At 39.8% G+C, this 24860-nt stretch overlaps 1 protein-coding gene and 1 long non-coding RNA gene across 3 annotated transcripts; one reads left to right on the forward strand and one right to left on the reverse strand.

The window, feature by feature from the left end:
• Nucleotides 1–342: 342 nt before the first annotated feature.
• Nucleotides 343–11043, forward strand: LOC309474837. The gene is made up of 2 exons (XR_014197436.1): nt 343–959; nt 8180–11043. It is a non-coding gene; the product is annotated as an uncharacterized lncRNA (long non-coding RNA).
• A 6035-nt stretch (nt 11044–17078) lies between these two features.
• On the reverse strand, nt 17079–20714 carry pou3f3b (POU class 3 homeobox 3b). 2 transcript variants are annotated; one of them, XM_082137461.1, is made up of 2 exons: nt 18706–20714; nt 17079–18384 (listed from the first exon to the last, which is right to left on the reverse strand). In XM_082137461.1, exons 1-2 carry the CDS (start codon nt 19915–19917, stop codon nt 18271–18273), a joined length of 1326 nt encoding a protein of 441 aa, XP_081993587.1. In that variant the 5' UTR covers nt 19918–20714; the 3' UTR covers nt 17079–18270. The 2 variants fall into 2 exon arrangements, with proteins under 2 accessions (XP_081993587.1, XP_081993586.1); XM_082137460.1 differs by having other exon boundaries at nt 18697–20711.
• Nucleotides 20715–24860: the final 4146 nt, after the last annotated feature.

Below are 24860 nucleotides of genomic sequence, written 5' to 3' on the forward strand. Positions count from 1 at the left end.
TCATGTTGGTGTTTCTTGCCATTTTAATTTAATTATAATAAAAACACATTTACTTTCAATTTTTCAGCACAAGATTAAGCACATTAAAGTGCCCCTATTATGTTTTTTTTTCAAATATTCCCTTTCATGCACGTGTGTAAAGCTGTGTATGTAAATGTTCTACAAAGTCGAAAGTGCACGATAAATAAAGTTATTGTCTCCCAAAAGAAATAATTAACTGTGAACCACCTTAACCAGTTGTCTGTAATTCAGATCCTACTTTGTGACTGTTTTACGTCACAGATGACATTTGCATAATGCCCGCCTATGTTGTACGTTGTCTGAACAACTTGACCCGCCATCAAACATCATTTTACTGACGACTGTGCAACGCTCGATTCACAAAACGCTTTATCCTAAAATATATGTCAGTACCCAGTTTATTTGGACCAGCTTGCTCCTGAGAATCACAACCTGCAAGTATGAATAATTATTGATGTATTATCTACTGGTTGTTCAAAACATGTAGTCTTGTGTTTTACAAGTTTTCCGACTAAACGGCTAACTCAAGTTATTACAGTCTTACTGCTTAATACTTCTGCTAAGCAGCTGTGTTCAGTTATGGTAATGGGTGTGTAGTTTCTGATAAGCACTGTAAGCTGTAGATCAATCATAACTGACTGGGCCATCTGACCAATCAAAGCAGAGCAGGCTCCTGGAAAGGAGGGATTTAGAGAGACTGATTCATCCGACGAGTTGTTTGAGAATCACTGGAAAATGTGGTGATATGCAATGTATATTATGAGAAAATGAAAGTGTTTTTTGATCTTTGATGCAAACTTGTTGTTTAAACCTGTTATAGGAGACCTTTAAAATAGCATAATTCGGGCACTTTAATATAGACCTTATGTAGCCCCGGCCCTTTTCCTCGCTGCGCTTGTTGTGTTCTGTCCTCCGACTTGTACTTCCTCAGCATGAAGGTAAGATCTTAATGATTTATGAATGAACCGCTCATTTTAAAATCTTCCTACTCTACTGAGATTTATGAGATCAGCTTCAAACATTACAATGTTCATTATAACTTTTGTTAACTTAATAAGTAAATCCACTTCACCAGCTAATTATCCTTCAACAGCGACACCATAGAAATATACAGGGCTGACGCAAAAACGGAAGTTCAAAGATAAAATTCTAAAGATGGCTGTGTGCTTGTTTCTCTGGCATACAAGGTCTATAGCTGTTATAACAATCAAGGCTGATGGGAGTTAATATAAAGTCCAGAATCCTTGGTGGTGCTATTGTGATCAGTATGAACCAGTTAAACTTAAATTATTACTTAACGTTCACTACAACTGAAACTGCATCTGAAAGCATCTGTCAAAGTATGTTCTGGATTAAAGTAGCCTATACTTTTAAACTGTTAAAAAAGTATTGCATGCTGTATGTTGAGTATTAATATCTGTATATACATATGCTAAGTAATTGTAATGTGACCTAAAACATCAACCTTTAATAAAAATAAATCTTCTCCCATGGCCTCATTGGTGTAGCGTTGTCAGTCCGATGATGAAGACGGAAAGCAGAGAAGATCAAATAAAAGTAATTTTATTTAAATTCAAAGTAGACTCAGATTATCCAAAGAGTAGAAACAGCAACAAGACAGCGTGTAGCACACAATACACAAACAATACCGGACAACTGAAGTGAGCACACAGAGGAACTTAAATACACAGTGATAATGAGACAATGACAAACAGCTGTGATAATTAATGAGTGGCAGGAAACTTGAACAAAGGAAACAGGCAACAGATGAATACAAACTAAAAGTCCATGAAAACAAAACTAGGCTAAACATAATTGTGACATAACGCCCCTCCTGGAAGGCGCTACCTTGCGCCGTAACAGAAGAAATGAGGGAGGGATGGTGGGGGCTTTGGAGGTGGGCGAAGAGATGTGAGGGCAAAGGGCTGGTGAAAGGGGCAGGCAGACAGACGAAGAAGACCAGGGAGGAGCTGATGGTGGTAGCAGCCATGGTGGAGATGATGGAAGGAACCATGGAGGAGTGGATGGTGGTAGGATCCAGGGTGGTACAGGCAGCCGAGGAGATTTCAGAGTGACCCAGGAGACAGCCATGATGGAGGCAATCCACTGCGGCAGTGATGGGAGGAGCCAAGGTGGTAATTTGAGCCTGACTGACATTGGTGACGCAGGTAGATGGTGACACCCAGATGACGCCCGATGGACTGAGAAACCCGGCGACGTCGCTGGACCTGGAGAACAAGGCGGAATCCCGGCGATGAGCAGCCGAAGTGGAGCCTGGGGGCCGATGGACCAAGGTGACGCTGGTGTGAGCAAGTACCCTGGTGAAGACTGAGGGATGGAGGAGTCCGACGGAGCCGTAGGGGTGGAGGGCTGGAGCGCAGAAGACAGACCGAATGTCCGTGGCAATGGTGTGGCGACGACTGACCCAGATAGAGCCGGTGGGACGAGGGAGTCCGGTGGAGCTGAAGGGATGAAGCTGAGGGAGCGAGGAGCCAGGGTGAAGCCGACTGGTCGACGGTTTGAGGTGGAGCTGAGGACTCAGAGGGATGAGGCGGAGCCAGGTAATCCCCATTCCACGGCGAAGCTGGTGACTGAGAGTCCCAAGGCGGATCCGGGTTGCATGGCGAAGCCGAAAGGCTGAAGGAATCCAGCGGAGGCGGGCCGAGTGAATGGTTGGCTTTGGTGGAGTGAACAGGAGAGGAAGATTGGGTGCGTTGACAGATTTGATAGAAAGGGATGGTGGTGACAACACTTTGCTGGACAGAACTTGCAGCGAAGATGAAGACAAATCTTTGGTGGATTGGACCAGTGGTGATAAAAAGATGTTTGTGCAGGAGGGGACCAGTGACAGAAGGTTTGTGGGTGGGAAGCGCTGTCTCTGTATTCCAGTCTATAAGCCATTCTTCCTCTTCCAGCTCCACTAAAATTTCCACAGGTATGTACTGGCCAGCTCACACACCTGGACAGACGGGACCTCATGCTTCTCTTCCGGGACAGACGAGGCTGCTGGCTCTGGCTCTATAGTGGGCTTAGGCTCAGGCATGATGTCTGTGGCATGGAATGGCTGGGTCTCTCGGTCTGCGTTGGGCTCTGGCTCCGTATCCGCAGTGGGCGTGGTCACTGGATCTGGCTCTGGGGTGGTGACGGATGGTGAGTGAGATGGGCTCTGGCTCCGTATCCGCAGTGGGCCTGGTCACTGGGTCTGGCTCTGGGGTGGTGACGGATGGTGAGTGAGACTGGGAGCTGGTGGTAGGATCCTCTTCTATCTTACCCACCGTAAATGATCCGCTGACCCAGAGGCCGAAGTTGATTTTCTCGGCCAGTCGTCCAGTCCGATCCAAAAAAACCTTCATAAGCACAAAGTTGTTGCACTGGGCGACCTCGGCTGACGTCGACGAAATCCTCCACATACTCCTCCAGGTCTCTACCTCCCTGAAACATAAAAATCGTTGCCCCGTTGGGTTTGTAGGGGCACCCCATTGGGGTGACATTAATGGAAGCAAGATCCATTATTAAATACTTTTATTTGTCTGGTATTCTGTAACATTTTCAGTCTGAAATGTATAATCAATTTATATATTTATATAATCAATAATATAAGTTCTTTTATTTAAATAAAAAGTAGACTCAGATTATCCAAAGTGCAGAAACAGCAACAAGACAGCATGTACAACACAAACAGCTGTTATAATTAATGAGTGTCCATGGAAACTGATGAGTGGCGGGAAATTGAACAAAGGAAATAGGCAACAGATGAATACAAACTAAAAGTCCATGAAAACGAAACTAACTAAACATATTTGTGACAATTGGATAGTAAAATGTCTGTCAGAGGTGCATTTCAGAACCAGAATATTAGCAGACCTAGCGGGTCATCCTGGTATTTTTCACATACTGTTTTATGAAACCTGCACATTTCATTTGACATACTACTTTTCACATACTACATTGTCTGGAAGTGGGCATGTTCGGGGTGAGACTGCCTAATGAATAATAAAAAAAACATCTCCATCACAATTTTCTATGAAAAAGAGAGGAGAGGGCAAAGCCACAGGCCAACATTTATTCCAGGGGTTATATGTATGTGTGCACTGTTTCTAATGGATGCCATGTCTTCACTCATGATAGAGTTGGAGTGAGTGTTTTTGAACATTAATCAAAGTGAAGGGACACACGCTTCTGGTTTGTGCCAGTCAATGCTCTGGCGAGCTAATGTGGCGCAATGATGAACAACGTTTGTGCTCAGGTTTAGCCACAAGCGTTCACAAAGAAAAATAGACTCGACCCCTGGTCTCCAATTCACCATGGGGGTTAGTGAGCATCACATTAATCACATGCTAGCTCTGGCCTTACTCAGCTAACTCAGGGCTAACACTCCTGCTGGAGGTGTTTCTGTGAGCCACCCTTGCAAATATGAAAAATGTCAAACGTCACAAAGGTCTACAGCTTAAGACTGGAGAATTTTTAAGATGTAAACACTTTTAACATTCTCTGTGACTTGTTTTTACACGTCGTAATCACATTTCAAATCAGTTACATGAAGTGTCAAAATGGTCATTTCATTAAATTAAAGGAATATTCCACATTCAACAGCTACAACTCTTAACAAAAACTTACAATGCAGTGAATGAGGCCAATCTGTAAACATTAAAACACTTGCTGTTAGTATAGTTATAGAATTTTTTCATTACTACACAAAAACTAGATGACGAAGTGATTTTTCACATATGTCCTTAGCTTGTGTACTAAAATATCATAAATCAATCATATTCATGAGTAGTTTATATTTTCCACAATTAGCTCATAAAAATAAGGTGCATTTTTGTCTCAACATATTGTTGAAACAGAACCATGGTACAGTTGAGACACCCATTCCTAATGCTCTAAAGCTGGCTTACCACTTATTGCAAATGTAATACACTTTTACAAAATGACATTGAAAACCACTCATTGCACACCAGTCTTCTGTGGTTTTCTTTTCTTTTTCTCTGTCAAGATCTTCCTTTTCACCTTTAAGGAGGACCTTTTTATTTGCAGGTTTTATGCTTTTGAAGGTTTTTTTCACCATATCAAGACATCATGCAGAAGTTATGCAGAAGCCTTCTTGAATTCAGTGTTTTTCCATATTTTAAATAAGGTATTTTCACCAAATGTCCTGTGTTGGAATTGATTTGTTAATAAAGTGATGTGATAAAATGTCAACCCTGTTGTCTGTGTTCTGTATTTTGCTTAATGTATTTATGTTTTTCATACATTTTTATTTTGGGACAGTGAGAAATAAAATTTCTACTACAATTTAAAGTATTCAATTGGACCAACACCGCTGTTTTGTAAACTAATTTTTTTCTTTGTTTCAACATTCTGATTGAGCCCATGTTAACAGACTGTCGCCACAATTGATAAAATTCAATAAACAGAAATTCAATTAGGCTAATTGAAAAAAAATTATGTGACCAGTCACTAGAAGTTTTTGAAGTGGAGAGGTCTGAATATTTTGTTATTTTTTTTATCATATTTTTATTTTTCATCATTTTAAATGATGTTTAAATGACAAAAACAGCTCAAATAAGAATTCATGTGACTATATCAATAATTGTCCAGATTTAATTCCAAGTGGAACCATCTCTCTGTAACATCTTTTCTTTTAAGAAATAATTGTAATTAAAATTATGATGCAATATGCAATATGTCATAATTATTATTGGAAGACCAACAAAGTGTGACTGCTTTATTGTCTTTAACTGCACAGCATGACTTCACCACTCTCTCATGAAGATGGTTTTGTTGTCCTTTCAAAAGTTTAATAAATGTCCTCTTCCTTTCCTGGAATTTTGGAAAGTGGCTGCAGTCCAGAAAGAAAATTCCTTGAAAGTTAAAAGAGCTGTGTGGTTTTAGAGAAGGAGAAAGGAATAGCAAATTCCACAGGCTGAAACGTGGGAAAAATGCCTTTTTGAGAAATACAGTTTTAAACTGCAGTAGAAAAAAAAAAGGGTTAGTAGTGGCAGGGCATGAGAGGGCGAAGAAAATGGGAAAAGCGAGAGAGAGAGATGGGCCTGGATTCTTTAAGCTTTAGTGGTAAGATGTAGGCTTATTCCAGTCATAATTTCCATCATGCTTTTCCTAATATCCTTACTGGCTCGTGATGGGATAAGCACATCTCACAGCGTGTGTCGTTTTCACCTTAAAGCTTTCACACTGCTTACAGCGTCCATTGTGGCTGACACAATCAGCCATAGGGGCAGTCTGCTTAAAACTGCTTTTCCTCTAGTATTTTGCACGCTGTATCTCTCATTCCATTCACGAGGGATTTATGTGAAAACATCTTAGTGGTGACAAACAGCACATGCTTTCTGTTAAGACTTGGTCTAATGATTTTGTTTACTCGGGGCCAGTGCCAAAGTAAATGGCAACTGTCCAGAGATTTTTGAAATGAAGCCTTTATTTTAAAAAAAAGAAAGAAAATATTGCGACAAACACTACAAATGTGTTCTAGTGAGTTTGCATAATGAAATGCAAAGTGGCTATTTCAATAGCAATGAATATACAGTAGCAAGGCTATTATTTAACCGTCTAGCATAAAAGTTACTTTTTCACTCGTACTCATAACCCGTTTGCTTATTGCCACAATTTAGGGAAGGCGCAACACAGGCTGACATTACAATAATGAATCAAAAAATGAATAGTTTTCCGATGCAGGGAGCACCATTGATCGATACTAAAGAACAACAGCTGGAGGGGAGTGAGGGTGGTGAAAGAGTGAAAGAAAAACAACAGATTTCTCTTTTCCCCCTTGAATACACACTTGCGTTCGGGTGCAAATGTGTGAGTATCTGTGTGTTTGTGTCTTTGTCATGGGTGCCAGTGCGCCTTTCATGCCCCGGGGCCATGGAACCCGCCCTTATGCCCCTACCCTTCATGAACTAGCACCTGCACTGATTGGCTGCTTATCTGTAGGGAGAAAGAAGAGGTAGAGAGGCAGTGATTGGAAAAGGCAGCCGGAGGATACGAGTGGGGCCCAAATGGTGTCCTCTCCTCAGAGACACAGACAGAATCCAGGGGAGTCGTAATCCACACAGAACACGCGCGGCCCAGGGACGCAGACGGAGCGGTACGATGCGCACACATGTAGCGCACACACAATCAACTAAGCCTAAATAATAAGTATGCAGAAGCGAAAGCAAGGCACGAAAGCGTAACCCTGGCAGAGCCTGCTCTTAGGAAATCACTGTTTTGTTTACATTGTTTTCTCAAAACAGGCTTATTTAGGAAATGGACTTTTAATGAAACAGTCCTTCAAGCGAGGCCTTTCCAATGCCAAAATTCTCCAGTATTGTTTAAACGTAATGCTCCTAAGGCATCCGTGGAGAATACTTGTCCAGATTTCATATCTGCCCTCCGACAGCCACGGAAATCATCCGGCTGATTATCAAAGAGCCGTGCTTTGAGTGGCCTTTAATTGATAGCAAAAGCTCTGTAATAAATAGAGACGTTTTGCTGAGGAGCGGAGAGAAGCTGAACTGCCAGTGATTACCTGCTGGAATCAGGCCTCATCAATATCAGCCTAATTACAAAGCACTTCTGGCAGTGCGTGAAACAAATCGACCGCCGTGGCAGATTGGGCTGTGGCCACGGACGTCCACAGATATTAGGGCTTTTAGCGATGGGCCTGTGGGGGGCTACCTGAGTATTGCTCCCCACACACTGCTGATAAGAAAGAATGGGGGCGATTTAGATCAGTGAAGTGCTTTGCCTCTGCCAGCTCTGCTAATGCCTCCTTTGCAGGCTTATGTGGTCATGGGGCTACAGCCAGAACCTGCACCGTTTTTTCTCTGTGTATTTCTATCTCATCCATCTCATGTTGTGCACCTCTGTTCATCGAAACGATATTTTTTACAAGGGCAGTAATGATAGATCAGAACATGGATCTGTCAGCTTTGTATTATGTGTGTAGGCAGTATCCTGTGTGAGCCTCTCTCGCTCTCAGATGGAACCACTTTGTAGGCCCATTCAGCCCCCCTAACACACACACCAGTGGAGCGGCTGTATTGGGTTTCCAGCCTCAGACAAGTTGAAGGGTTCCTTCCCTGCTTCCCATGGATGAAAAGACCAGTGTCTTTTCCCCCCTCCCTCAACTTGTGTCTGTCTTTTTTTCCCCCAGGTAAGCGTCTGAGGTAGGGTCCCGGTGGCGAGCGCAGGAAGGAAACCATTACTACACATTGCAGAGAAAGGGGCCGTGGGATGCAGCTGCCCGTCACATGGGAGGAAGAGGTTCAAGACCCCAGACAGGACGGGAGTAATACGACCCTCTGGAGTAGCTGAGACTAACCTTAGAAAAACTTCCTACCGCTTCATCTCATGAACATTTCCTGCTAATGGACTTGCCCTGCAAGGGGCACCCCCTCGTTCTGCTATACCTTTAACTACATACCCAGCACAGTATCCCTTTTTGAACCAACAATTTAACTTTGGGGGATTTGTTCATAATGTTTGCGCACCATGTATTAATTGCTAGTGCACAGCAGCTTTGGTGCACACAATTATAAACATTTTAAACAACAAAGTTGATTCCAGCGATGATATCGGCGGAATGACGCTACCAATCAGACATAAAGAGTTGCTCTAAATGAGACAGGGATAATAAGGACCGGGAGTCTTGAGACATCTCCATCCGCTGATGAGAGGACACTGGCTCTCTGGCTACCGCTGGGCTCGCCAACATCTGCACAGGCAATTTAAACCCACTGTAGACTGCAAAGGTTAAACCACTAAAATCTAATATTTGCCTGGAGGGGGTCAAGGCACTGCAATTACTAGGTACAATCGGCAGAGCTAATCAGCTCGCCTGGCTTGCAGGGGGCCGGGGTGGGCGAACGGGCCCATGATCAGAGTGTCTGTCCTCTCACTGTTCTGTTTACTTATTAAACTCCATCTTGTGTTCAAGGAGCCGCGAATCTGCCCTCAGCCCTCGGCACAGGGGGCAAATTTAGCTCCCAACACTCTCAGATATCGCCACACTTCACAAGAATTCACGTTAATCAGTAGTTTTGTTCTTTGGTCTGTGAGAGAAAAGGGATAAATCTGGCAGTTATTAACATATATAATGCTCTCTACATAAGACAATCTGCTGATGATGTAAACCTGACCTGAATGAGTTCCGAGATGTTTTTGTTTGAGCATTGTGAAGTAGTCGCTGTATATATTCTTTGATATAGTGATATCTTCTGTACAAAACCAAATATAGGATTAGAGCATAATGCATTATGATTGTCTAGTCTACACCCCTTTTGAACGAGGCTTGGGGAACAATTACGGGTAATTAAATATGTGCCAGTACTGAAAAAAAAGATAATTATGTCCTTTGTGTATTACACCAATTAATTACTATTATTTCTGAGAGTAAAGCCTTTAATGACTTGAGAATTTGCACATACAATGCTTGCGAGTGCACTACAGATGTCTTACCAAGTTTTCTCCATTTCTTCTCTTCGTCTTCATGTGTTTCTGGCAGGTCACCTTTGATGTTAGGTTAATCACTCTCGTAACAAACCCTCGGTGAGTGAGTTTACGCTGTCCGTCTGACCAATGTTGAGTGGATTAGCTGAACCTCTGCCGTCTGGGGGTGGTGAATGAGTGACCAGGAGTTAACTCTCCAACACCTGGAGTTGTCCTAATGAGGGCTGCTGTAGAGCACCTTTGAGCCTTTTATCCTCATCTCCCCTTCTCAAAAGAGTTACAGAAGCCATTTAGGGTATGGACAACTTTATTTCACCACAAGACTGTTTTGTTTCAAGATCAAAGCAAGCAATTATAGCATTTTCTGTTTTATTGGCTATGTACCATGTAGAAACCCCACTGAACCAAACTTTAACTTGCTCTCTCACACTTACTTTTCTTATCTGGAAAAGATTTTCCAGTGCTCCATTACTGATCTCTGTTTAAGCAAAAGAGCTGTGGCATCCGTTTACAGTGATCTAATTATTGGCTTCAGGCACTAATACCTAACCTAGGATATGTGGGTCCAATTATTAGTCATCTATTAAACCCTGAAACCTATAAATGGTTACACTGCAACCATCTGAGCTAAAGACGGCTCAGATGCTCTATGCTCTATGCTCTAAATCCCTACCTGGTTAATGAGACATTGAACCCAACAGCCCCTCTTCCGGCTCCTCTGCCCCCCTCCCAGGGCCTCTGAGGATACTGTAATTCCATCTTCCTTCTTGTCCAAGAGCTACACATACATTGCTTAATCAATGGATGTATATAGGAAAGCACATGTCTATCCAAACCAAGGGATGGTCTCTGGATGGGATGCCGCACGCATGAGTGTGTTTTGGGACAGTGGGTGTCATGCGGGCTGCTGCCCCCACCTGGTCTAAGCACTATTGACAAATCCATCAAGAAGGTGATGCATCAGCTCCCTACAAGCCCGCACCAAGCAGCCAAAGCTCTGACATGCTGTCACCTTGGTAACTGCTGCTAAAGTGAATGGCCTGCTGGGATAGCTGACCTCGGTTGGCGGACCGCCATGATGCAAAGGCAGGCGTGTGGCTGGAGATGTCACCAGACCCCTGAGGACCATTGATCCCCCCCACCCCCACCTCGCCCCAACATCACCACCATCCATCCTTATCCAGGCTAAATTTATTCCTCTCAAACAAGAGTGTGGCAACTTAACATTTGTGATCAGACGGCATGTGGAAGCCATGGATTTGAGTGATTAATGGAATTCCAATTATCCTCTGTCTGGGAGGGGGCTGCAAAGCACAGAGATCCTCAAAACCAGAGACTCTGGGACAAATACAAAGTTACACTGTGGAATTGGAAATTACTTTACCTCTGAAAATGGGAATAAACCATAAACACTATAGGCCTATATATTTTTATATATTAGTTACAATTTTGTTTATGTTAGTAAATTATTATTAGATTAATATCTGTATTTTTGACAGAACAAGCTGATGGTGGTGTGGGGATGAATGCTCCTTGCAAAACTTGTAAAAAAATAAAATAAAAATAAAAATACAACCAAATAATATAGCTTCTAACAACAAACCAAAATGACATTGACAACATTTCCCCAGAACGATCAATGGTCATACTAAATGATATCACATATCGCCTAATTAAAATTAAGGTTTGCTTGTTGTAATAGTCTTGTAGTAATTCCAAAGTGGATATTTCGTTACATATGATTTGTCAGTATTAAACATTTATTGGGATATAATTAAAATAAATGATAAATAACTTTCACAAAATCCAACAAAAAATTGCTCATCAAAATGTAGCCTACATTTCATTTTATGAGATTTTGTTTGTGTCTCACAGATATTTTGTGGGCTTTATGAAATATTTTCACGAGTGGCCGGAGGCTTTCGTCAGTTTAATAACTGTAAAATAACTAAAATAACTGTAATTTTAAGATACTTGCTGTAGAGATTAAGGACCATTTAAGTGCTATAACGCCCTAATGCTTCGGTTAACCAGCCATGATCAGTTGGATTTTCGATAGGTTGTCGCGCAGTAAAACGGGGAACAAATCTTTTTTTCTTTTCAAGATTTGAACTTGAGAATCTTTTGGGCGAAAAACTAGGCCTAATATGAAAATAAAGCTAGACTATCAGTTTGGCCTATCTGTCTTATCCGCCTATTATCGTAGCCTACAAGTGCCATTTTACTTCTGAAAGTAGCCTATAGTAATCCTTTAGTATCCAATTCATGTGTGAAAGAGAAAACATCTCCTGGAACATTTTTTGTGAGTAACTGACTGTGATATAAAGCCTCTGTGCGAAACAGCAGATGGCGCTGTTGGGCCGTGGAAGTGTTCCGCCCAGCTGCGCAGTAGATTGTAGAGCTATATGCGGGTTGTTGAGCTCACAAGGATGCGGTGACTTAAAGGAAAAAAAAAACACACAGAAAAACACGGGAATTCCTTCATGTTTTTTTGTAGGCAACACACAAAATTATTTTCCCAACATCATAGATATTTCCTTGCCCACTCTGGTTTTAGTGTAAAAAAATATAAGCAGGCCTATAGGACGGACAACAAAAACGCCTTGAGTTTTATCAATCAATAGGCTATATACTGTATGGCACATATTATTAGTAGTATTTTATTATTAATTATTTATATTATTATTATTATTATTATTATTATTATTATTAAAACTACTAGGCCTACTACTAATGATTTTATAAATTTTATTGACATTTTATGTGAAAAAAACTATATAGCCTAGTCTTTTTAGAATAGTCGAGTAGACCTATAAACCAAACGTGTAGGCTATAGAACCCTATAGCTCATTCTGGCCAATGCTAGCCTAATTACATTAAATGTTAGAAGGCTAACAATATATATATATGTAGATTAATGTAATCTAGATACATTTATATGCAAATAAATAATAGCCTAATAATAATACAATTATTATTATTATTATTTATTTGCAAATAAATGTATCTAGATTACATTATTATTATTATTATTATTTACAGAATTATTATTATTATTATTATTATTATTAAAGGTGCTTTGTTGTTACTAAATATATTCTTATGTACTAGCATATGTATTAGAAACCTTTTAGGGTCTTCCTGTTTGTTGTCGCCAAACAGTTTATGAACTGGTTGGAGGTTATTTTAAGTAATTCAACTAGTCTACACTCAACCCTAGTTCAGTGGCCCTTTTCCTCACCTGTCCGTCTTCTTGTCTGTCCCTCAAAGCACAGCGCCTTGAACTTCTCATTCTATAGAAAGGAAACCCCACACGTCACGTCACTCTGCATACATATTTCATTAAGCTCTATTCTCGCGCTCTTGGGCACGAGGTGCCCAGCGCGCACTGCATACCGCTTGGGCATATGATCCGGAGCGATCAGTTTCACCAGTGGTCCGGATGGTCCAGTCTTACCACGATTTTTTTAATGTTGCCCTCAGTGCTATTTATGAATAGAGCATATACATAATTATTTACGTATTTGTGTTGGATTATCATTCATTTACGGCATAGCACTCAGCACGTAAGAACTCATTAGACACCACCAGGGACCCAAGTGACAGCAGCTAAGTCTGCACAATATTCTCTGTCTAAACAGACTGGGATCTCAATGAGACGTCATACAAGTAAGCCTAATGCAAATCGTTACTATACAGCAAGGAGGGGAAAATAGGGCCTACTGCTTCTTAATGATATTAAATTGATCTAATACACAGATTAACGCCAATAGCATAAAATGCACTGATAATCAAATTAAGTGTAAATATATATTATGTGTAGCCTACTCAAAATATATAGTAAATACATATCTTTTAAGCAACTTAACAATAAAGACACTACATGCGTGGCCTAGTGTGGCTTGAGCATTGAGTAGGCTACATTTGTCTGGATATTGTTTCACATGACTTCAGGAGGCATTTGATGGAAATGTAACCACTGGTTTGCGGGGAGTAGCACCTGCGTCCGCTGAACATGAACGGCGTTTACAGTGCGTCTCCAGAGGGAGAGAGTGACTGGGAGTGCTGGTCCTCCAGACAGCACAACTGGGGACTTCCATAGAGTTCTGAGTTAATCTAAACTGCGTTACTGCACGGTGGCTGAGTTGAGCCTGTGTGCTCTGATAACCATTTTAAATAAACTATTTAACGTTTTAATTCGAAGACAGTTTAAGCAAATACAGCTGTTACCTAGGAATAACCAATCTTGCTTATAATAATAATTATTATTATTATTATTATTATTATTATCATCATCATCATCATTATTATCGTTAAAATGTTCTGCCTTAATACAACTTTCCCTGTGTAAGCAGTATGTTAAATAGATATATGTAAATTACAACAATAAGAAATAGGCTTTACTTCGCAGAATCCCTAAATCCGTGAGAGACCACATGCGCGTTCCTAACTTTTCCTCGTTCAAAGTTAAGTGACCGGCTATTTAGAGAACTATTTAGAGTACTTCTTTTTTAACCACTAATAATAGTCTAAATAATATAATCAATATACGCCTATACACACAGGAGCAAAAACATTTCACAGAGAAAGAATCATTTTGTAATTCGATACAATTTGTAAATAAAGGCAAATGACTTATTTAAAAACAAAGAATTATACCAAGATGAGCAAAATGCTGTGATTTTGGATTAGAGCAATACAGATGTTTAAAATACACAACAATGCTGCTTATTAGCAATATGACAATAGAACATGGACTAACAAAGGCGGTGCGGAGGACGTCTCCCCACTGAGAAATGTCCCATGTAAGAGCATTATGCATGTGCACAGCACGAAGGGTTAAGGGGGTAAAAAACAACAACCTTAAAACGACAATTAACAACAACACAAAATTCAACTCGAAAAGTCTGGCATGTTCGCATAAAGATAGATTGTAAACAATCAAGTGCGAAAACCTCATCGATTACATGGATATGAACTTTATGAACACTGATCAAAATAAGTGTTTGTGTTCGTTCGTTCGGTTGGCCACGTTGTTCATATAAATATCCTATTGGCTGGGATAATCTTTGTGATGTTCAAACTGGAATTTCGATATCCCGTTAAAAATTACTTAGCGTTAAAAATCAATTGACAGTTATAATGGCCCTAAATTAGCCTACATTTATGAATAACTAGTATTTAGAAAACTATAGCAATTCTTTATGATAGTAGGCTACACTGCAAACATAATTCCCTGTGCAATGCCATCCACTCTATTATTATTAATAGATTATATAATATATAGGCTATTATTTATTTATTAACTCACTGATGTAGGCTAGTTGTTTTCGTTGTGAGTTCTTGAAAAGTTTATGGCGTGTGACACGTTAGCGTTTGGTATTATCGAGGTAGGCCACTATATATTCTGAATTTCTCAAGACTTTTTTTAGACACTGGTCAAGTTAACGCATGAAGCTTCTTATCAAAAGTTATAGGCTATATTAGGCTCTTACAAATACAAAAACGATATTAGTGCTAGGCTTCTTAATTCAGGTTAAGAGTTATTGGTTACCTATTGGTGTACAGTGACACATTGTAGCCTATTTTTTTCTAGAAGGTTTGGAAAGAAATATTAAATGCAATAAAATAAATGTTATTTGGGCTAAAACGTGGGGGTAGAAAATATTTTAAATGTGGCTGCAGCCTGCACGTGTACGAGCACTGCTCGATTATTTATGAAGGGCCACCATTATTGCTACAAAACTAAAAGGCTAACAATAAATTGAGCTGCAATTAAAATCCAAATACTTTTTGAGGTAGAACGGTTCGGACTCTTAAGTAAAAAAAAAAAAAATATATATAGCCTATATATTCATAGCAGTTCTTGCTAGTATTTTATCAGCAAGGGATAGATCTGAGCACGTGGGTCGTAAGTCATGTGACTTATAGACTATGGAGTTTAGTGCAGTTTGTCATCTGCTTGCTGAACATATTCCAGGCCTCCCTATAGCCCATACTACAGAAATATCTGTTGTTTCTTAAAATGTATAATGATATATATATTAGTTAATTAAAATACGATGCCATGCTGCTCACTAAAAGGAAAACACGGTCATCGGACATCAAAAAACCCAAAGATGTTTTTTTAAATGTTTTTTTTAGACATATTCCTTCTAAATCTGTTTAATTAACAATACTGGAAACAACTCGATATTTCAGTCTTTATACACCAATCATACACATGAGCTGATTTCCCCCCCAACATTTTCCCCTCTAAATTTTAATTATGATTAAATTTAACCTACTTCTCAATGACAGCATTTCTTTAACTCGGGTCATACAAAATCAGTCTGAATGTCAGACTAGCACCCTTATTATTTGGGGACAAAGAGAAGGGATGCATACTTCTATAACATTGATTGAATTTAGTTGCTAAGCAACTAGTGTATGGGAATTCATCCGCGAAATTTAAATCTTGGAGAGAGAGAGGCAATTGCGAGTTTTGCTGAATAGTCATCCTAAGAAAAAAGTTGAAGCGATCACACTGTCGTTTTCGCCCGCTTACGAAACACTTCGTCCGTTTTATTTATGAGGCCTAGCTCAGGATAATTTCATCTCCAATATTTGGCTTACATGAATAATGTTTGGTATGTAACATGAAGTCAGTTTATGACAAGTTTATACCGGCTAAAGTTTACGGCATAGCCTATATTACAGGCCTATTTGTAAGTCTGGAGGGCATATGCAATCTGTTGTGAAATTAGGTAGGCCTATTCTGGTTTATTTTAACAAGCAAAACAGAGAATCTGTAGCATATAAGCTGGTGTTTGCGACAGTCGGGAAATAATAATAATACAAATAATAGCCTAATAAAATTCCATATAGGTCATCACACAATGCATGTAGCAAACGCGAAACTGATTATAAATTCAATTGCTGAGAACTTTATAAAATAAATGTTATAAAATTCAGCTATTCCTAAACACAGCGACTGATCGAATGCTAAAAATAGGCCTATAGGCTACGATAAAAAGATATGCATAGCTGTGCAAGTCTGTTAACACGTGTTTTAGTTTACAAGGATATATAGGGGGATACAGTGTAATATTAGATTTTTTTTTAGTAATATAAAGGCATAAGACAGATAGATAGATAGATAGATAGATAGATAGATAGATAGATAGATAGATAGATAGATAGATAGATAGATAGATAGATAGATAGATAGATAGATAGATAGATAGATAGATAGATAGATAGATGCAAAAAGCAGACCATGTAACACTTAATAAAAATATGTAAAAAAAAAACACGATGATCGGGGTTGATAAGCAGGTAGGCTACACAAAAAAAGCGCGTGCATGTAAACACTCCACCTCCAAAAGCGGTCAACTTTTCTGGGCTTTCTCTCGTGAGATTTACAGAACGATGCTATAGCTCTACTTGCCACAGCGACACATTTCATCCTGCTAACAAAATGGTTGCAACCTACACTGAAATAATTCACAGCGTTTACACTTTTGCTGGTTTGTCAAAGAGGAGAATGTTACATAGAAATGCTAAAAGTTCATGCGTAATGCTTCCCATCGAGGCCTAAACTATTGCTACGTTACACTGACCTGTTTTCTTTCTTTCTTTCATTTTTTTTTTAAATGCATTGTGTAAACTATATATAGGACGGTTGTATTTTAAGCAAACATCTCAAACATCTCTATTTTGTTGCAATACAAATAAAAAGGTTTTGTTTTGTTATTTCTAGTCTGCAGGTCAGAACATAAGGCCATTCATATTCAGCAGTCATCATTTTAAAATGCATTTGGCTAAATACTGCTCTGAGAGCATCCTAAAAAAAATACAAACAGCTACGATTTTAGGCACAACACACAATCTTGTTTCATTCTAACAAATTTATTGTTCTCGATCATCTCTTACGGAATCACTACTGAAATTAAATTACAATCAAATCATCACATCAAAATATACCCTTATTTCCTACTGTCAAAGTCAGCTCGTGTAGATTTGTGCTCTTTTAAAAATGAGAATACAAAATTAAACAAAACAAATAAGGTCAACAACGAAAACAGGGGGAAAAAACATTTTACACAAGTCTGGGGGAAATAAATAACTGTTTGGAATAGTTCGTATGTATCCCGAATAAAATATTAAAACAAAGCATTTTAATGAAAAATATTAAGTAAATAATTCCGATCAGCATCTGATCTAATGAATCTATATTGCCGGATTTACATAGTCTTGTTTATTAAAACCTACCAAAGAATACTGCTTGGAAATGGCAGCACATGAAAACATCCACAGCACCAGCTCTGGCCCACTTGGCAACGGATGTTCGCAAAGAAGATTTTCAAAGAGGTGCAGCTGCGGAATAATCAGTCTTTTCAAAAGTCATCTTTGATTTCATTTTGTCCTCAAAAATCCACGTAAGATTCAGTTCTTTACATAAAAAAAAAAAAAAAAGCAAAAAAGACGTGATCTTGCAGATCAGAAACTGAGGGCAGTCTTTTGTTGTTTTTGTAAGGATTGGAAGGCCAGAAAAAAATTCCATTTCATATTTTTGGATAATAACAAAACCATGCAGTCTTCTCTGCCAAGTTGGATGGAAGCTTCGTGGATGCCACTGTTCTTCGCATTGTTTCAGTTGAATTTCATCCCTTTGTTTGAGGTTTAATGTCCCATAACAACATACACAATTGCCTGCGTCTTTTGCCTCTCAAACAAGACATTGGTGTAACAGGGTAGGGGGGGGGCAAAGATTTTTGATGTTCATTTCTAATCTCTCATATTTTTCATTTGAAGTTAATGCGCCAAAATTACCTGGTGGAAAGAACTTGTAGTTGTCACCCTCTGGTCGCCCGGTTCGCTCGGCCCAGTTAAACTTGCATCTTTTAAGTAATCTACTAAAAAATGTCCCTGAAAGAAAGAGCAGACACAACCTTTTAGGTAAAGACATTTAAGGGCCTGGAAGAAGATTAGCGGGCGGTTTAGGGTTTGGGAAGGAAGAGGGGTGATTTTTTTTTTCTTGTGAAAAAAATATATAACACATCTGCAGTCTCAATATTCCCTCACAATCACAGTATCAAAATGCTTTGCTATCTTCATGATAGTCTGTGTTTTATCAGATTAGTCATTTATATAAAATATTTTTTAGTCTTGTATGCTGTTCTATGTCTCACTGAACATTCGTTTGCAGTCCATGGAGGGGGGCGGTGTATCTGCACTCACATTGCCGACCTGAGAATATACATCCTCCGGCGTCTGCGGCACTCCTGGGGGCGTCATCCTTTTCTCCTTCTGTCTCCGATTGCAAAACCAAACTCTCACCACCTCTTTCTCCAGCTGAAGGTTGTCCGCTAGACTGGTTATCTCTTGGGCCGAAGGCTTGGGGCATTTCAAGAAGTGGCTTTCCAACGCACCTTTGACGCTCACTTCGATGGAGGTGCGCTTCTTGCGCTTCCTGCCCTGAGCCGCTATCTTGTCGATACTGGTGGGACTGCCCGTGGAAGAGTCTGCTTCCTCCAGCCATTTGTTAAGCAACGGCTTTAGCTTGCACATGTTCTTAAAGCTGAGCTGGAGAGCTTCGAAGCGACAGATTGTGGTCTGCGAGAAGACGTTCCCGTACAGAGTGCCCAACGCCAAGCCCACGTCCGCTTGCGTGAAGCCCAGTTTGATCCGGCGTTGTTTGAACTGCTTGGCAAAGTGCTCTAAGTCGTCCGACGTCGGCGTGTCCTCGTCGGAGTGCGGGTCGTGGCTGTTCACTCCGTGGTGTGCTTGCTGGTGATGTTGATGCTGGTGGTGATGGTGGTGGTGGTGGCTGTTGTGATCGAGCTCCGGGGTGTCGCCACGCACCAGACCCGGGTGTACTAGGCTTTGGCTGCCCGGCGGACTGAGCATGCCGTTTACCGTGAAACCACCAGGCTGCGAGTATATGAGGGACTGCTGCTGCTGCTGGCTCCCGGTTAGAGACGGGATGTGGGCAGCGGTTGTGCTACCCCAGGCACCCGCGTGAGTCTGGTGGGGACCTAAATGTGGGGGCCTGTGATGCAGCGCAGTCCCAGAGTGCAAATCGTCTCTCCCCGAGTTATTTTTCACGTCCTGCTGCTGTTGCGGGCTGCCTGTCATTCCAACGGGACTAGACGACCATGGCGATCCGGCTTCAGCTGCGGCAACTGCGGCAGCCGCAGCCGCCGCTGCCGCGTGAGGCAAGGACGTCACCCACTGGTGAGCGTGGCTTAGCATATGTCCCCCGTTGCTCGCTGCCATTGCGCCCTGCATAAAATCACTTTGTACCATTTTCACCGTTGGGTCTCCTCTGTACCCACCGGACACTGAGGTTACCGCAGCACTGCCCTGCTGCATCCCACCCCCGGAGTCCGAGTGCACGATCGAGCCGGACGATAATAAACTACTGCTGGCTAGATAAGGGTTGGATGCCGCTGTGGCCATTCCGCTAACCTTATGAATATGTTTGCCGATCACCCCCTCCCTTTTTGCAGAAACTTTTTTAATGCAGGCAAATTATATCTCATGAATTATTCAAACTTTAAAAGTCTGGCTTGTGTTTTGGCAAACACCATCAACAAAAAGCAAAGAGAAAGACGAAATCCGTCTCTTGGATATTTTGCGCATTCATATATTTCGAACATATGAATGATTAAAACGATACATTCCAGTTTTATGTCAGCGTTGAAAACCCCCTCGGAAGTCAAGCAGTCCCTTCAATCTGTAGTATTTTCTATTTAAAAACAAAGAAAAAAAAAAGAAAAATTGTTTCAAAAACTTTGTCCCGAAAAAAAAAAAAAAAAAAGTTCTGGCGCTTGAAGAAGTTGTAATGTGCCCTTAAAAATAATAAGTCCAATCGTATGTTCCGTTTCCGAGTGGAAAATATTAACGTGGTTCTTCCTCAATTCTTTTGTTATTTAGCCGCAGCGATTTCACTTGCTCCGTTCCTTTATTTCTTTTCTTTTGCAGATTCTTTTATGGTGCTGTAAAGTCTGTCTCTTTGTTCTGTTTTGATGTGTTTAAACCTGCCAAACCGCTCCAGTTGAAGTACAATCCAGTATTACAGTGCAAAGCAGTGTTGCATGCCTTCTTTCTCATTCGCTTGTTCTCTCTCCTCTCCTCTCTCTCTCTCTCTCTCTCTCTCTCTCTCTCTCTCTCTCTCTCTCTCTCTCTCTCTGACAGTTAGCTCCGTCCCTCCCTCAGAGCTCGAGGACACACGAGTGTTTACCCTGTGCTGCGTACATCGTCCACGTCTTTTCCCCAAATGCAAGGAAGTCGGGTGTACGGCTCTCGTTGATTGGATAGTACTGGCAAGATTGACAGGTCTAGAGAACTCGCTTCAGGCACTTAGACCCCCCTTCCGGCTATTCCAATTGGTTGCCTTTGAATTTAAATAAATAAATCAAGATAAATGACTGAAAACTCTAAAGAATGCGGGAATATATTAATAAATCCTAATTTAAGTTTCCCATAGTTTTGGTGAAATATTTAGGTGAATTATTGACAAGACAGCGTGACTGGGCTATTTCTCAGGGTAATAAATACAAAAATAAAAAATAAAAAAACAAAACAAACACAAAAACCGTTCTATTAGCCGTAGGTTGAATTTAGTTAAGAGTGATGACCAAATCTAACAAATACAATTGATCTCTTTTTTTCCCCTTTTTTTTTTGTTGAAATTTCGAAATAGGTATTTTGAAATGCTCTGAAAACACACTGGCTGCATGGAATCTCTGTTCGCAAAGATCTCACTCTTATTGACTAAATGAGTCCTAAAATTTAATTTCTCTTCCAGCTTGTCTGTTACGATTTTTGAACTCAACCAAGCAAGATAAAATAAATATATCGACGTAATAACCCAATTGCATCACATTGACTACATTTTTCTGAGACCTCGGCCTCTCAAGAGTTAACGAGATGACTATGCGATGCTTCCATGCGGAAACAGAGAGTGCAATGCAGCTAAACACAAGAAAGGCATGGGGAGAAAGTGGCAACCAAAACGAATGCAAACTGAGCAATCCTTTGGGGGGATCTGCAAGAAATGTCTTCTAATTTAACTACCAAGATCAACTAGCAATAGGCCAAATACAACATTCCTTTTCAAATCTCGCGCTGAATCGTTTAGACATAGGCTACCATCAGACCCCTACAACATATGGATTCACCCAGAGGTAGCCTATAAATAAAAGTGCAAGTCCAAAGAAAATTTAGAGTGATTGACGTATATGGTCCCCCCTAGCTTCAGAAAACAAGAGAGATGTGACACTGGGTGTCAAACTGGATCTCCTTGTTTATGAACTAGGCTACAGCTAGAATAATAAGTATCAGGTTCATAAAAAGTCACATGTAAACACATGTAAACCAATGCACCATTTTACAACAACTTTGACAGAAAAGCTAATCTTATTTCATTTAGTATTGTTGTATTGGCTAGAATAACACTGAATCAGGTTTTGTAGAAAACCCAAGAGAGGACTACGCACTCCCCTTCCCAGAAGATTTCATTTGGATCAGGCTCAAAAACCGAGAACCTCGTGGCTCGTGGATTTGTTTACATTGAATGGCAAAGTAGGGCCACCGCCACGGGACTGTCTATTCATTAATTTCCAGCAGATTTTGGTCTAAATTACTGTTATGCATTTCATACTGCTCGCTTTCAAAGGACGTCTCGTGCGGCCATAAGAAACGTGATAGCCAGTCTAAGGAAAGAGATTCACTCACTCTAAGGAGTCAATGCAATTTCAAATGTTCAAGCCTTCAACTTTTTTGAAGTTTAATGTTTTTTATCTGAGAAGTAGGCTGTTTATTATTTATTTGTTTATGTAACAAGGTCCCCGTGTTCCCTGCTGGGGAGATCATTTGTTTTCCGTGCAAGTAGAGAGGGAAAAATCCCCAAGTATAACAAGAGACGAACAGTTAGTGCTGATTTTCATTTGCATAAATTTTCATATATTTTAGTGAAAATAATAGCGGTGCAGAGGAGAGCTCCGCTCAGTTGAGTCAGAGGGAAGAAAATCTTAGGAAGGACCAAACACGGAGGGAGAGAGTCGGTCAGTGATGGACGAACAATGCAGTATTTGAGACATTTTTTCCAGTTATCATGGAATCTTACGGTAAGTGAAAATAAATCAGTATTCGGCGAGATTATAAAACTGTAGCCTATTACAAGGCATTCTACCTGAACAATATCTATATAGGCAACTAATTCCTACCCCATATATATATATATATATATATATATATATATATATATATATATATATATATATATATATATAGCCTATGTCTGTGTGGATGCGAAGTCCTTTTTTTTTCGTGTAAAAATCAATAAGACTGTTTAGCTTTATAAATAGCGAGCAGACGGTTAAGCTGCTGTTTTGTAGTGAATGTCCAGTGGAGAATGTGCAATCAATCAAATTCAAACAGGAGACCCTCGGTGGAATTCTCGGTGGAGTCGGGTACAAGTGGATATCAGGTCGTTTACATAAATCGATCTTTTACTTCTGTGCCAAAGTTTGATGAAACTTGGTCAGCAGCATTGCCTTGTTTTGGAGCGCGCGATGCTTAACGCGAGACGGCGTGTGAATGAATGCAAAGCAAAGGGTTTTAGTTGTTACCGAACGACTGTGAAAGGACAACACTACACACGAGTGGCAACTGAGCAGACACTAGCTGATCATGACCAATGGCAATGAAAATATGCGAAAATAAATGATCGGCGCAAGGTATGATTATAGGCGAAATTAAACGAGACTGGAGCATCTTAAATTATAAACATTTGAGGTGACTAAAATGCGCAGGCAGTTACAAAAACTAAATTTAGATCGAATTAGAATTAAATAGTAAAATACGTAAGATTAGAATATTAAAATATGTAACAAAACGAAAACCTCTCCCCGCGATATTTTGGGTTAACTTTGCGTGCCCTCCCGGTCGAAGATGCCATCTCTCTTTCTCGCAGCCCCACTAAGACCGTTTGTTTCATTCATGGGCAAAGCATTTCTGAAGCCTTCCTCTCGGTTGCTATGGTGAGTGGAATAAAAGAGGGAACACTGGTCGCATTAAGCTATATGTTTGTGCACTGGAGTCGAGATGAAAGAGCCACAGTCAAGCCAAGAACATCTACCATTGCGCCAAACGCACATCTCAAATTCGTATGTCTATAGAAATACAAGCGTCTACAAAATATGTATACATAAAATAACTGGAATCAGCACAACCATAAAGATTAGATCCAACACTTACACGCTTGACAGTGACGTATGGGGGAGTGTTTTGTCACCAGCAGGTGTCGCGCTTAGTCAGTATGGTAAAAGGGCTAATGGTGAGTAATTGGGCTATTGTCCTTGATTATTGATTTATTCTTATTTTTTTAGGAGAAGCATAGGGTACTGATATCGTTACCTGATACCTGTTGAAATCATAATGCGAAAAATCACCTCCGTACAATTAATTTATTCACAAGACATTAATTCAAATTATTATTTTTTGCTGAAATAAACAATGTAGACCCTGCTATTAACGATACATGCGTAAAAAGATTCAGTGTAGGCTAGTCTTCAAACGGATTTTCACCCTACTTTGTAAGCTCTCCCAATTCTGACTTATAACGTAGACATAAGTTGCAGCTTTATTTAGTTTACTAAAAGGGTTCGTTAAAGGAAGTTTATAAATAAAACGCAAAACGTTTTAAACAGATAATTTATAATTATACTTGGCAGTTAATGTTGTTGTGTAATAATGCTGATATAACGACAGTACAGTAGCCTATTTAAATATCCAAAAACGTATCATTATGACTCAACACGTTATCATTAAGGAAAATTGTATTCAACAAAAAAATAAAACAAAATGCAATTTCTAACTGATACATCATTATACAAAAAAAGTGCGCGCATGTTTGATCACCCAGTTAAATATTTGAATAATTCGGGGATTTTAACATCACTAAAAAATAAAACACAGAATACAATATAATTTAATTGAATAAAATTTATGAGAATTGTGAATATTAAAAGATAAATTATTTCAAAGAAAAAAAATTATGTATTATGATGAAATTAAATATCTGCTCATTTTGAAGAAAGACAATATAATAGCCTATATTGAATATATGTAACAGACACATACTGCTGAATTGTCATTAATTAGAGAAACAAACATTCAAAGCGCTAAGCTCATGTCTGACAGCGTGAAATTGTAGGCCAGAGCTCTGGCTTCTTCCCAAAAAAAGGGGAAAAAAGCGATGTGCCTTATTTTATCTTAATTCTGGAAGATAAAATGTCATAACTAAATGATACATGTGTATTATGTTATTACTAAAATAAGAAATAAAAAATTTTAGACTAATTATAGGCTAATTATTATTTTATAATTCTATATTT

Source organism: Leuciscus leuciscus, assembly GCF_965113295.1.
Source record: "Leuciscus leuciscus genome assembly, chromosome: 14".
Taxonomy (NCBI): domain Eukaryota; kingdom Metazoa; phylum Chordata; class Actinopteri; order Cypriniformes; family Leuciscidae; genus Leuciscus; species Leuciscus leuciscus.